This window comes from Chlamydotis macqueenii, chromosome 6 (genome assembly GCF_036417535.1).
Source record: "Chlamydotis macqueenii isolate bChlMac1 chromosome 6, bChlMac1.mat, whole genome shotgun sequence".
Lineage (NCBI taxonomy): Eukaryota > Metazoa > Chordata > Aves > Otidiformes > Otididae > Chlamydotis > Chlamydotis macqueenii.
In genome coordinates, this window is record NC_141561.1 from 10,184,961 (window position 1) to 10,198,395 (window position 13,435).

Genomic DNA, 13,435 nt, shown 5'->3' on the forward strand with positions numbered 1-13,435 from the left:
GGACATGTGAGAACACCAAATGCCACAGTGAGGTCTGCAGGGGTGGGTTTTATATAACATGAGCAAAGAAGTGGAGAGGTTGTAGAAATTGTGTCCATGGGTGTGAAAATGGGTCAGGGAGAAAGCAGGGACTGGAGAGAGTCTCAGCAAGGAAGCTGCGACTGTCTCTTCCCTATTACGTCCAAAACCCAATTCAGCTTCAGCATCCACCACCCCACTATCACTCACTTGTCTTTACCTCCTGATTCTTTCCTTCCTTGTACTTCAGTCATGCACCATCACTAAGTCATCATCTCAGTCCAAGTTAATGAGTTTTTCAGTACCATAAAGTGCTTCACTTCCCCTCCCAGGGGATGGATCTCCAAGCTAATGTTGAATTTAGGGTCTTCTTGGCTGTGTGAGAAGGTTTACTTGTGTTAGGAGCAAAATGACCACCTCACACCCAACCCCGCTAAAGCGCAGGGATGTTGAATAACTCAGGGTTGAACCTTTTGCAGGATCCCACCCAAGGCACTGTGGACACGGTGTCCCCAAGTCAGCGCACAAGAGCAGCTGAACATCTTAGCTGTGGGATTTTTTGAGGAACTGTTCAAATTACCACATCAGAGTTCTCATAAGTCTATAAAAACTGAGCAGATAAGAAAAGAATACCAGAAAGCATATCAAATCAGGAGGCAGAAAGGAAGTCCCTGCAGTCCTTTATTGTCCATAGTCTGAGAAGGCTTTAGGTTAGCCACAAGAAATCTGTCATGAAAGGCGGGGAAGATGGAAATTCAAGTGATATGAACACTTGGAGTATTTCAGACAAGATTGGGTTTGCCTCAGCTGCTACTACAACCTTTCAGATAAGCGGTAAGGTTTCTTTTTATTAAATGGATTGATATGGATTTTATCTGGTCTGTGAAGAAAGCAGCAAATAAAAATGAAATATTATATTTATATGGCATATTAAATGCTTTTTGCAGTGAATATGCTACTAAATTAACTGATCATTTAAAAAGAAAAGTATGTGAAAGTGTCTTTTCTAGCCCAAAGCTGATGCTGAGCATCAGAAATAAAATTAGGTCTTTTCCTGTTTTAGAAAATGCCTAATTTCACTGAGTAAAACTTTCATGTGTTAAAAGTTAAGACACTGAAATCACCAGATCCAGTAAAAAAAGTAAGTTTATTAATTTTTAGCTGAATATAAATACTTCATTGCTGACTAAACCATTCTATTGTAAAACTAATTAAATTATTGTACTCTTTTAAAGCTAAGACTTTAAACTCCTGATTACATTACTTTGAAAAAAAAACTTAATTAAGGGTAACTTACTGAATGCCTGAAGTAGTTACTAATGCTTCTGAAATACTTTTTTTGCTCCCTAAAGGCCAAAATTTGACAAAGCATTTTATGTCTTTTGCACTTACTGGTGATGATTCATTTTACATATTTTGAGTTGTTTTCATTTGTTCTGCAGTTCAGTTTATTATTGATTTTTCATTTGTTTTGACGCATACATGCCTCACTGTTGGAATTGCATGTATGCGGCGCTTTGGATGGAGAGGGCACGTGCTTTGAGCAGCACTCTGAGCGGCAGCCTGGGACAACTAAAAGCTACAGAAATAGGGAGTTTAGCGATGCAGAAAGGGGAGAACTACCACGTTTATACCGTTATAGGCTGGATGAAGTCTTGGTGGAAGAAGCTGGCTAAATTGGCTAAGGAAAAGATGGCCAAGTGAACGACAGCGCAAAGCCCGGCTCAGAGGCAGGCAGCCTGCATTGCCCGCAGGCCCTGGCAGTTTCATGGAGGGACCTTGCTGCTCCCTGTCGCAGCAAAGCACTGCTAGTTCATTGCAGCCAAGCCTGAAATGGTAGAATTTGTAGCTGAAGAGATGTGAGAGGGTATCTGCTCTACTTCTGTTGGTTTTTAGAGCCTCGAAGCCGAAGAAAGCCATCCACATGCTGTGCTAAGACGACCCTCGGTGTCTACCTGCTGCTGCTGACAGCTGGCCAGGGGCTGCTGGCGTACCAAGGTAATGCTGCAACCCTACTGTGGGCTTCACATCAAGAGACAGCTTTGCTGGGTGCTCTCGAGGGGTGTGGGTGAGAGGGGCAGGAAACCTCTGAGGGGGCACAGAGACTCCTCCACACACCACGAGTCAAAGCAGCCGCGGTGGGAAACCATTCCCCCCCACCCCTGTATACGTGCTTTCCATTTTCAAAAGCACCCTTGGCTGCAGGAAGGACATGAAAACCACCTTCCCGGTTCAAACGGTGGAGGTGTTTAATCCCAGATGTCCTCCACAGCTGCTGAGGAGTGTTCCCTGCCAAGCAGGGGTTTCCCAGCCAGATTGGGCAAGGAATATTCACCACTTGGGCCTTTTGTTTCCTCAGTGTTTAAGATGCAGAGACAGATATTGAAACTTCAAGAACAAAATACCTCCTCTACAGAAGACATTCTGGAAAGCTCCTTTGCCAACACACTGCTTTGGGAGAAAAACGCTGTAGAGAACCACATGGGACATGAAGAAAACTGGAGGAGAAGCTTAGAAGAGGAAATCACCATAATGAAAAGCAGCAATGCAAACCTGATGATGATGATGAAGAACATCACCCTGGTTGCAGGTATGGCTCCATTTCTCCATGCTGGAAACCTAGTTCAGGTGAACAAATAAGTAGGGCAAAATTTGGTCTTCCTGTCCGTTAGCGATACCACAGCACCCAGGGTTGGACTCTGGCTCCAGATGCCCTGGCTGGGGAGGTGGACACCTGTCAAGAAGTTGGAGCACAGCCGCATGCAGCTTCCCTGGATCCTGCTGCAGCTGCACATGTGGCTCCGGGCTGCTCTCCCCTCCTGTAACTTGTAGACTTGTAGACTTGTCCCTCATTGAGTGCTGACTACTGAAAAATATCTATTAAATATTTATTTCAGGGCCTCCCGGACGCAAAGGAGATCCTGGTCCACCAGGTATGTTGGTAAATGAGCTGTAAGCTGCTTTTCCTTTTTTTCTCCCTAAGACATCTGAAGTGAGGATTTGGGATTTCAGCCTCTAGACCCAGATCCTACCCAATGTGCAGACACCCAGTGCCCTGGCCATGTGGAGATCTGCTGCACCTTTTGACTGATCCCGCAGGGGCCTTGGCTTGCCCGAGTGCAAGGAGGAGGAACTGTACCTGGTTGTTGTCTGCAATAAACGTCCCAAATCCCCATGTGAGACAAGAGAAGCCCAGTGAGAAGGATCTATGTGCATCCCACAACCAGTGGATAGCTGGGCTTTCTGCGCCAGACATAGCAAGTCCTGCTGCCCAACTCACTTTAGGACAACTCAAGGAGACCTCCCCAATCCCTGCTCTATAGGGCCCCCAGCTGAACAGCACGTGTTACAAATGACAGATTTGGGACCTTGCCCACCCTGCCCTGGGGAAACAACTGCATGGATTCACGAATGAGCTGTGTGCAAGTGCTCTTTTCCACAGCCATGCACAAGCTGCTGCCCTGGGTACCTGGGGGTTTTGGGTAGAGCTACACCCACTGCAGGAGATAAATGTCTCCAGGTTATGAGGATGCAGCAAGTCCTGATCTAATGGCTCCACTTTGAGCAGAGGGAGAGCTAGGCAATGTCCAGAGAAACCAGAGTTTCTATCGTCCTATAATGATGATCTAAGATGCAATCCTTTCATCCCTAGCTCTTGTCTACACTGGAGGGCTATTCTAAAGAAAAAAAAAGAATGCATTTTTTAAACAATCAGATTTTAATATCTTGCTGGCTGCTTTTACAACATTGAAACAGCACCTCCCGCCAAGGACCATTATTATACATCAGAGCCCAATAGTTCAGTGCATTTTCAGGAAAGATCTCCCCAAAGGTCCCCATGAGCTGGGCTTGGCTGGAAGACAGCTGGCCCCTCCCCAGCCACCCACTCAGACGAGCTCCATGGGCTTTGCTCAAGTGGTTGTGCTGGTCCTTGCCAGCTGACAATTAGCCTCAGTGGTGACCGAAGGTGCATAATCAAAGGATGATTAAAAAAATTAATCTCTTCTTCTCAGCCATTACTGTGAATAGATGATGTGTGTCAGCTGATATATGTATTTTACATCTCAGGGCTACAGGGACCACCAGGGACAAAGGGAGACCGAGGAATCCAAGGTAAGGCTTTCCTGACACCTGAATTATTTCTGTGAATGAACATAAAGTGGCTTTATGGATGATTTTATGGGCAATCTTGTCCTCAGCAATGTGTAAGTCAGTAGGAATGTCATTGGAGTTGAAGGAAATAAGCCTATGCAAAACTAATGTGAACAAAAGCAAAACTTAGCTGGAAAAATTCTTATTATAAAAGTCAGCGTGCACCAGTCATGGTGGTGCAATTCCTGACTGCCCCCAGCACCACTCTCAAGTACACAGAGAGCAGTGTTTGGCTCTGCCTGCAGCTGAGCTGCTGATGTTCACCAGACAAGACATCTGATGAAGCATCAGAAAAGTGGTGGTGTCCTTGCAGGTTTGCATGGGCTGCAGGGTGCAAAAGGCAGCAAAGGAGATCCTGGTCCTGCCGGCCCAAGAGGTGAACCTGGAATGAGAGGAGAAAAAGGAGAGATGGGGCTTGCAGGTAAGACTTCTTCACTATCTCAACCTTTTTAAAATTCTCCCATGTATTCTTGTTCATACTCATTCTACTTAAAATATCAGAAGTCGTCTTCATAGGCCAGATATTTCATAAAAATCCAGGTAGCCCTGAGCATGGCTTGCCAGTCAATGAGGGAGCTGGATGAACAGGACACTCACCCTGATCTGAAGGGATTTTATTTCATGTCATGCTCCAGCAAAGCTCCCAAAGGAGGGCTGGGGTAAGGGGACGTGCAAAATGCTGACTCTGCAGCATGGAAGTCTCTTTATAGAGCGACGTTTGTCTTGTGAAAGCCACAGATATTCAATTATCAGCCTGTCCCAGGTTAAAGTGGTGATGTTTGCAGTAGGATTTTCATGGTATAAAAGCATACAGTATAATTTATATGCACAAGCATATGGATGTTAGCCCTCACTTTAGTAAAATCTATTTCTGAGAACTTTGTATCTTATATAAGCCTGACTTTTATATTCCTTAAGTAGAAGAATTCTGCACCGTGTTTCTCCCATGTAACATGCTTCAGTGGGCATCTCCTGCAGAGCTGTTATTCAGTGGTCTCACCTAGAGAAGAAAGGCTGAAAGAGGGGTAGCAAAACAAAGCAGAAAATGTGTGTGGTGCAGACCAGAGAGGACGGTTGGACAGGTTGATTAGGGCTTCCTCAGACCTCCCGTCAGATCCCACAAGCTCCAGTGCGCTCATTAGCACAAGTTACTCCAGAAGAGAAAACTGAAAGTAGGAGGAATACCGAAAGGAGAGCCTGTCCTCCTGCAGCTTCATGGAAATGCCACTGAATGGTAAATACAGGTGTGAGGCCAAACACTGCTGCTGGTGCAGTTAGATGGAGGTGCTCCACTGGCTGCAGAGACAATTAATCTGTTGGGCTTTTTTTACTTTACCCACGTGTGCTGTGCTGTTTGATAGGTCTCCAAGGACAGAAAGGTGAGATGGGCAAGAAGGGAGACCTTGGGCCCCCTGGACTCAAGGGTCCTCAGGGACACCAGGGAATCCCAGGACTGCCGGGTTTCAATGGTAAGTGCAGAGGACACAGCGCAGCCCACCATCAGCACACACGTGACATGGTGGAGGGCTGCCCTAGCAGAAGCCTTTGGCTAAGCCTTGTCAGCACTGATACTAGGATGTTGTTGCAGGCAGCACGGGGGAGCCTGGACGTCCTGGGCAGAAAGGAGAGGCAGGTAAGCAGTACAGAAGGCCCAGTTTCTTCTAGTGCTCTGAGACCAGTCTCTTTCAGATGACACTTCACAAGAAGGAAAACTGGAGTCAGGCTAGGTCCCAGCATGGATAAGAGAAGAGAAGATAATGATTAGATGAAGAAGCCATGCCAATGTTGTGCAAATTCATCCTGCAGCCTCAACTGACCCCACTCACTGTGCAGGAGAATGAAGGGTCCTGTACTGTGGAGGGCAGTGTCCTCTTTCCTGACATGCGTGCACACACAAGGGCAGAAATTGGCTGCTTTCTTAGAAAAGCCCTTGTGCTTCTCAAGGCTGACGATCTGCAAGGACCTGGGTCCAATACAGCTTTTCACTTCAGACTATCACTCACTGAACTGCTAAGATTAGGGCTGCCGGGAGAGGATTGCAATTTGGAGAGACCCCACTTTTGTTTTGCCCTCATAGGGTCAACTCAATCTGTACGTTGCAACGGCCAGTGATTGAGCTATCTTTCTTTTTCTTCCTCTGCATGTTGAGTTGCATTTCACATTTGCTGCTTTTGTTCAACCTTAAGGTGCAACCGGACAACAGGGACCCAAGGGAATTCCTGGCCTCGACGGCAGACCTGGTCAGAAAGGGGAGAAGGGGGACCGTGGGCCCAGTGGTAGCCCAGGTACAATGCCACTCAAACCTGTAACTCGCTGACCTCCTTCTCTGGCCTCCTTTTGTGTGATGGCTTCATCTTTACTGATTTGTTTTCAATTTTAGGAGCACCAGGCATTGCGGGGCTCAGAGGTGAAAAGGGAGACACAGGAGTAGCAGGTAAAGGAGAATAGAACAGGTTCGGGGTCAAGAACATACATTGTACAGACACTGGAAAGGGATCTGCCAGAGCAAGGAGGCCATGTGTTGAGTCCTGTTCTTGGAGCCGCCATGTGTCCCAGGATGCCATGGTGGGCCTGAGCCTCTGCCAGACTGCCGGGGGGTAGCTACTCACTGGAGGGGTTGTTTCAACCCTCTGTAACGTGCATGAGGAGGTGATGTTGCCTGCATTTTTGTGTAAATAGAAAACACACAAACAAAGCAGCAGTTTAAGATTAACAAAACAACAACCTCCCTACCCTGAAGCTAAAGACAAATTTTACTGGCTGTAAATCTGATGGGGAAGGGTATACACTAGCAAGCATTTGTCCTGGCTGCCTCTGGAGCATTGCAGGAAGAGGTATCTTCAAAGGCCAACTTGGAGCACATAACCTAGGCCTTTTCTTTGACCTTCCATCTGAAGAAGTCTTCCTCTCTGTCCCAGGCACCCAGATGATAAGATGATGTTCTGCAGTACAAACCTATTCTGGTGTATTTCTCCCAAATCAAGCTTTTTAACCCTGAATTTGTATAGTGTACACAAACCGCTCGCCTCCATCACAAGATGACAAAAGTCCAAGTGCTGTGCCCTTCTGCATTCATTGATACCTGGATGGTAGGGATGGGAGTCACCTGGCCCAACATTATGTGCTTGCATATGTCTGATGCACCTAAATTTATGTGTCTAGTGAAGACCCACTGGGAGGGAGGGTCTCTATCCCATCAGTGGAATTTAGGATATTAAATCAATGACCAGAAGTTGATCTATTTCAGAAGATAACTCTCCACTGCCTGTATTTTCTGTATTGTATATACTTGTACTAAGTATAACAGGGAATAAGACACCCACTTCAGAAATAGTTGCCTACAGTGTAGACAGCTAAACTGGACCAGTTGAAATCCGTCATAAATACTAGCTTGCATAAACTTTTATAAATGTATACATATCTGTCTTACATACTTTTGTGTGTTTGTTTTGATGTTCTTAGGTGTCCCAGGGCAAAAGGGAGCAAAAGGAGATCAGGGCCTACCAGGTAAACCCTTGTTTGACAGTATCACTTCTTCTGATGATGCAAAGCACTTTAAATGCCACGTTCCACTTTTCCGTATCAATGTGGAATGCTCGTTACGCTCTTCACTTGGGAAGGGACAGAGTCAATGACTTCCTTTCTTTCCACCCAGGCATACCAGGCCTAGCTGGTCAAAAAGGAAGCAAGGGGGATTATGGCAGTCATGGTCCAAAAGGTGAACCAGGAGCAAAAGGAGCCAAGGGAGACCGTGGATTATCTGGTAAGGCTGTTTGTCACAGGGACTGTGGAGCTGATGGTGCATTTGTGTTTGGGACTGTACATCACAGACTGGCACAAGCCGCTCTGGGACATGTTTACAGAGTTCTTTTGGAGGAACTCAATAGACAGAGCAACCTTCCCAGAAGATGAATGTGGAGAGTCCCACATTCACACCTTGGGAGGTGTGCTAAAAGACATGCAGGTAAACAGATGCATTAGATTTTCTCAAATCCTCGATCTCACAGAAAACTGAAACAATCCATGTTCCTCTTTGCTTTGTACAGATAGGTCTTGCAGTATACCACTCTGCTGGGATAAATCCCATGTAAACGTGGCACTCAGGAACACAGAACTGGAAACACCAGGGCTATTTAACTACGCCTCTCTCATTGTAGGACATAAAAATATTTTTAAAGGGCCAATGCTAAGACTACTCCTCATCCTTACCCTCCTCCCTTCCAATCACAGAATGCTTCCAAAACCCCTAAGAATGTAGTAGATAACCCCAAAATAGTAGTTACAATAGGCCATGGGAAGCAACCCGTGCTCCAGATGCCTTTTCTTTTAATTGTTCATACTGAACAGTACAAGGCTCCTCAGAAATAATATAAACTGGTGTCTATGTAGGGCTCCTCTGTGCACTCCTCTTCTGGAACTTTGACTTTGGAGGAGGAGGGGAGTGTAACTGAGGTGGCCCCAGGTTCAGGACTGCCCTCTGGGTGGGTCTCAGCTCCTGGTCCCCAGAAGGAGACAGCAATGTGTGCTTTGTGGAGGCAGCTTTTGGGGGAAGAGCTCACCATGTTTTGTCAAGCATCCCCACTCTCAGGACCAGGATGCTACACAGAAATGTGGAGAACCATTGAGAGTGGCTTTCTGCTGTCCCATGGCAGCACCTAGAAGGCAAAACCCATGATGTAGGTCTTCCTGCAAATACTTTGGGATATACTGTGCCTGCTTCTAGAGAGCCCAGAGGCTGTCAGAGATGTCATTTTACAGGTAGTAGTGGGAGTAAGATACATTTTCCACAAGTGAGTGGATGGGATTTGGCCAGTGGCCCTTCTGTTGGGTCACACATTAGGAAGACTTTCCTGTATCTTATCCTGCTTTTCTTGCCATGTTTCTTTTCCATACCCTTAGTCACTTCAAGGAGTGCATTCCTTAAGGGGATGGAGCCCTCATATCTCTGACTAACTCAGTTATTCAGAAAAAGTTAATAACTGGATTTTCCTCCAAACAGCTGTCAAATATTTTTTTTTTTAACTTGGAACAGGTTCCTCAGGAGCAAAAGGGAGCAAAGGTGAAAAGGGAGAAGGTACTGGACTTTTATTTCTTCTTCTCTCACTTGCCTTCTGGCATCGAAGATATCAGGACCAATTTCCCCCCGCCCCAGAGCGCACTGGTTAACCCGCAGCGCGGCTACCAGAAGCAAGGGATCTGTGCGCTGGGCTACAGCCTGGTGTCTCCAGGCCCAGGAGAGGGGCTTGAATTGTTTGGATTTGAGCTACCAGTAACTTCTGGTCCCATCCTCACTACAGCTGTGCAGATGGGGAGTGTTCATCCAGTTTGGGAGATCACTGCTTTCATCTTTCAACGTGCTTTTTTCCTCATGTCCGTATGGCTAGTAGAGTTATTTTCTTCTCCTCTGACCTGTCAGGCGGCTTCAATAATGTCATACGAATCGTGGGAGGGACCAGGAGAGGCCGTGTGGAAGTCTTTCACCAAGGGACCTGGGGAACAATATGTGACGACGGCTGGGACAAGCAAGATGGCGACGTGGTTTGCCGAATGCTGGGGTACAGCCGTTCGATCTCCACCTTCACAGCAGTATCAGGTGAGTCCACAGCAACCTTCCACCTCCCCATTCCAGGCCTCCAGGCCTGGGGTGTGTTAGATGCCTGGCACGGGAGGTTATGCACACCCAGAAAGCAGCACAGCAAGGTTGTCTACACAAGCAGCAGGAGAGCAAAGAGGATCTCCTCAAAGGGGCAGGTCATTCCCCTTGGGATGAGGGAGCTGCATGTCAAGTGCTGCTTGAACTGCGCCCAAGGGCTTGATTTCCAACAAGCCAACCTTGCAACTCAATGCATGTCTGCTGTCCACAGGGGTGTCTTTAGAAAGAAAAAAATGCATATTCCTCTTTCTTTTGTCCAACTGTTTTTTGTTTGTTTGTTTGTTTCATCTTCCACAGGCACCGGGCAAATTTGGCTTGACGATGTGAATTGCAGAGGGGGTGAATTTTCAATTTTCCAGTGTCCAAAGGCAGACTGGGGGGTGAACAACTGCTCCCACAGTGAGGACGCTGGAGTGGAGTGCATTTGATGGGACACAGAGGCTGTCCTGGGAACCACTGGCCACCTTTGCTCTCTATGGGGCTATTGTTCATAATGCAAAGCAAATTTCTCAGCCTCTGCTTATAGTCTCTTTACCAGGTCATAAAAATATTAACAGAGAAATTTTAACTTTCTGTAAATCAGTAACAGTGGCAAGACCCACAGGTAACCTGAAAGATCCCCACTGTTGTGAAACAGCTGGAGCTCAGGCACTTGAGCAGCTCACAGCTTTTCCAGTTACCTGACCTCAGCTCATCTGCAGTAGCTCACACGTGTGGCCTCTAAGTCCACAGGGGAGGAGAGCTGGTCCTCTCTAACCTAGTGCAGAAAGAAAGAGTAGGATAAGCATGCAGAACCGAGCAGTTACCACAGCTGAGCTGGCCTGGTCCATCTTTGTCACAGTTGTGAGTCTCCATCTAAAATCACCAGTGATGTGCACACCCCTAAGATAGGAGGTGCTCAGAAATCATCAGCTGATCTCTCTGGCCTTCGAATATAAATGTTCTCCAGAAAAGATGCTGATCACAGGTTAAAGTGTAAAAATAAGTGCCTGGGATCCAGGTGCCATGCTATCCTGGTTTAGCACAGACCTTGTTTTTGACCTTGGCCAAATTCCCTGTCTTCTCTGTCAGTGTTTCTTAGCTTGTCCCCAGGAGCAATACCCCTTACCTTACCCAGTGTGTAAAGCTAAACATTTTCATACCTTTAGAAAAGTGGTGCTCCAGTAAAGCAAAAGGACAGTGAATAAAAGCAATAATGGGGAAATATCAGCTAATTAAACTTCCAGAGTGAAAATACAGATCCTAAACCAAAGGCTTCTACTTTAACTGAAAGTCTTACACGTCTCTGAGATAATAGCTGGAAGGCTTCTCTTTCTTAAGGCCTTTCCCACCAGCACTGGGCATTCAGCAGGTGACAAGCAGCCTGTGTACATGTACAACAACCTGCTTGCAGACATTTCATTTAAAATGTCAGAAATACATGTAAGGGACCCCGCACCTGTGCCTTAATGCAAGTCAAAATTGCATTTGACTACACAGCTTTGAAACTTCCTTTTAGCGCTTAGAAATCCAGATAGCAGTGGAAAAAATGAGTGGTGCTGGTGCGAACAGCAGGCGATGGGGCATCCAGGGCCGATGTGAGTGAGAAGACCCAGAACTGCACAGGGTCGGACAGTGCAGTCTGCAACAAAGTTCATCATTGTTTTGAACCGGAGGAAATGTTTGTTATGAGGTCTCAGGTCTCAGGAAAGAAGTATGGAAAATCCCAAGAGTTTTCCAGTATCCGCTCTGATGCCTTCAACAGTAGGAAAACGATGAGAGCTGCTTACCATTCCTGGCTCTGGTTTAGAGGAGGCAAGGAGCACCTGCCACAAACCATGGGTGAGACCTGATGAACGACAACTATTTCAAAGCTGGTGGAAACGAGCGGTGGCTTATCTGCACGATGAGAAACAAAAGCTTTCTGTTCTGGCAGGGAGCCCCACCAGCACTAGCAGGATGCTGACTATCGGCACTTGGGCTAACACAGTTCTCCACAGGGCTCCCATGGTGCTGAGCCTGCACAGGTTTCCCTCGTCTTTTTTTTTCCTGTGGCAGCATGTAAATAAAGCATTTCCACTGTTAGGAAATAAAGGATTTACCAGCTGTATTCTTGTCTTGATACATCAGCATGTGGTGCTTTCACTCCCATTTTCTCACTTTCCTTTTTTCAGGGTAAATGCTGAGACATTTGTATTTTTTCATCAGGCAAAGCTGCCGCAGAAGGGAAGGTCATCATGCCCTCAGTGGCAACCCTTTGGCTGGACCCTGATTCCCATAAATCTCCTTTTTGGAGAATGGACATCCAGAAAATGGCCATGCAGAAAAAACCCAAGCCCAGCGCAGGGTGCACCACGTGCAAGAAATAGCATCCATCAGAGGAGACCACCGTGATCTGGTCACAGTGCCCACGATTTCACACTCCCTGTGTCAGACCCAACAGATCCTCTTGAAGAAGCAGTGCCTAGCTGTGACTAAATGGGAAAGGATGCTAGGTGGTGGCAGTAAAATTTAGATTTGATCCTCTTCTGTCCAAACCAGGGTGAAAACAGGAAGAAGTCACTAATGTAGTCATTAAAGCAGGAAGAAATTCTTCCCAGTTCCCCAAAGAGGTAGATGAGATGAAGAAGTTGTGGAGCCCTGTGGGACTGTTTGGTTGCAGGCTGGCTTCCTGCGACAGCCAGGGGCCCAGGTGCCAGAAACAAAAAATTCAAAGTCCAGCTTTAGCAGATTCAGAAGTTCACACCAAATTCCACACCTGGAATTCAAATCACGGATATCTCTGGCAGCTGTCTGTGACATACTCACTGTTGTCCCATGTTGTGTTTTGGTAGAGGTAAGAAAAGCCCTTGTTTAATTCCAAAAGGCAAAAAAAAAAAAACCAAAACAAACGAACAGATTTTTTTTTTTTCAGAGCCACTGGATAAAACCAGTGTGGGCTTGAATGATCTTCATGTCAATCCTTGTGTCAAATAACGGTTTCCCAGCAAAGGCTGGAACACAGAGCTAACGGGGGTGAGGGCTGAGCCCTTCCCGACAGTCCAACCGTGCCGGGACACGCCGTGGCCATCTCCAAGGATGAGGCGTGTTTGCTAAAAATGCTCCTTCCCGACACTAAGGGGAGCTCAAGGGCCGCCACCCGCTCCGCGGCCACCGCCCAGCCCGGCCCGGGTGGGATGCGGTGGGATGCGATGGGTTGGGGTCAGGGGCTGCTCCTGCCCGCCGTGCGGAAGGCTGCCGTTCAGACAGAGCATCCTGCTTTCCTCCTGTTTTCTGCCACCAAGAACCGTGGCTCCTGCACATCCCGGGGCACAAGGGCAGCCAGAGGGTCCACGTAAAGTGCCCAGAGGGTCTCTGTGATGGAATCATTGAATCACAGAATGGTTTGGGTTGGAAGGGACCTTTAAAAGCCATCTGATACAACCACCTGCAAGGAGCAGGGACATCTCGAACCAGATCAGGTTGCTCAGAGCCCCATCCAACGTGGCCTTGAATGTTTCCAGGGATGGGGCATGTACTGTCTTTCTGGACAGCCTGTGCCAGTGTTCCACCATCCTTATTGTAAAAAAAAACATTTTCCCTATATCCAGTCTGAATATCCAGTGATGCTGCGCCTGCGTCATGGGAAAGGAC

The 13,435-nt window shown here is 47.0% G+C and overlaps 1 protein-coding gene across 2 annotated transcripts; it reads left to right on the forward strand.

The window, feature by feature from the left end:
• Positions 1 to 702: 702 nt before the first annotated feature.
• MARCO (macrophage receptor with collagenous structure) lies at positions 703 to 11,912 on the forward strand. 2 transcript variants are annotated; one of them, XR_015258923.1, is made up of 16 exons: positions 703 to 852; positions 1,915 to 2,016; positions 2,378 to 2,608; positions 2,916 to 2,951; positions 4,087 to 4,131; positions 4,484 to 4,591; positions 5,532 to 5,639; positions 5,759 to 5,803; positions 6,357 to 6,455; positions 6,551 to 6,604; positions 7,633 to 7,677; positions 7,826 to 7,933; positions 9,203 to 9,244; positions 9,587 to 9,763; positions 10,121 to 11,644; positions 11,739 to 11,912. XR_015258923.1 is itself a non-coding variant. In XM_010119271.2 (15 exons), the coding sequence occupies exons 1-15, from the start codon at positions 750 to 752 to the stop codon at positions 10,249 to 10,251; spliced, it is 1,434 nt and encodes a 477-aa protein (XP_010117573.1). In that variant the 5' UTR covers positions 703 to 749; the 3' UTR covers positions 10,252 to 11,912. The 2 variants fall into 2 exon arrangements, 1 of the variants encoding a protein (XP_010117573.1); XM_010119271.2 differs by having other exon boundaries at positions 10,121 to 11,912.
• The last annotated feature ends 1,523 nt before the right edge of the window (positions 11,913 to 13,435 follow it).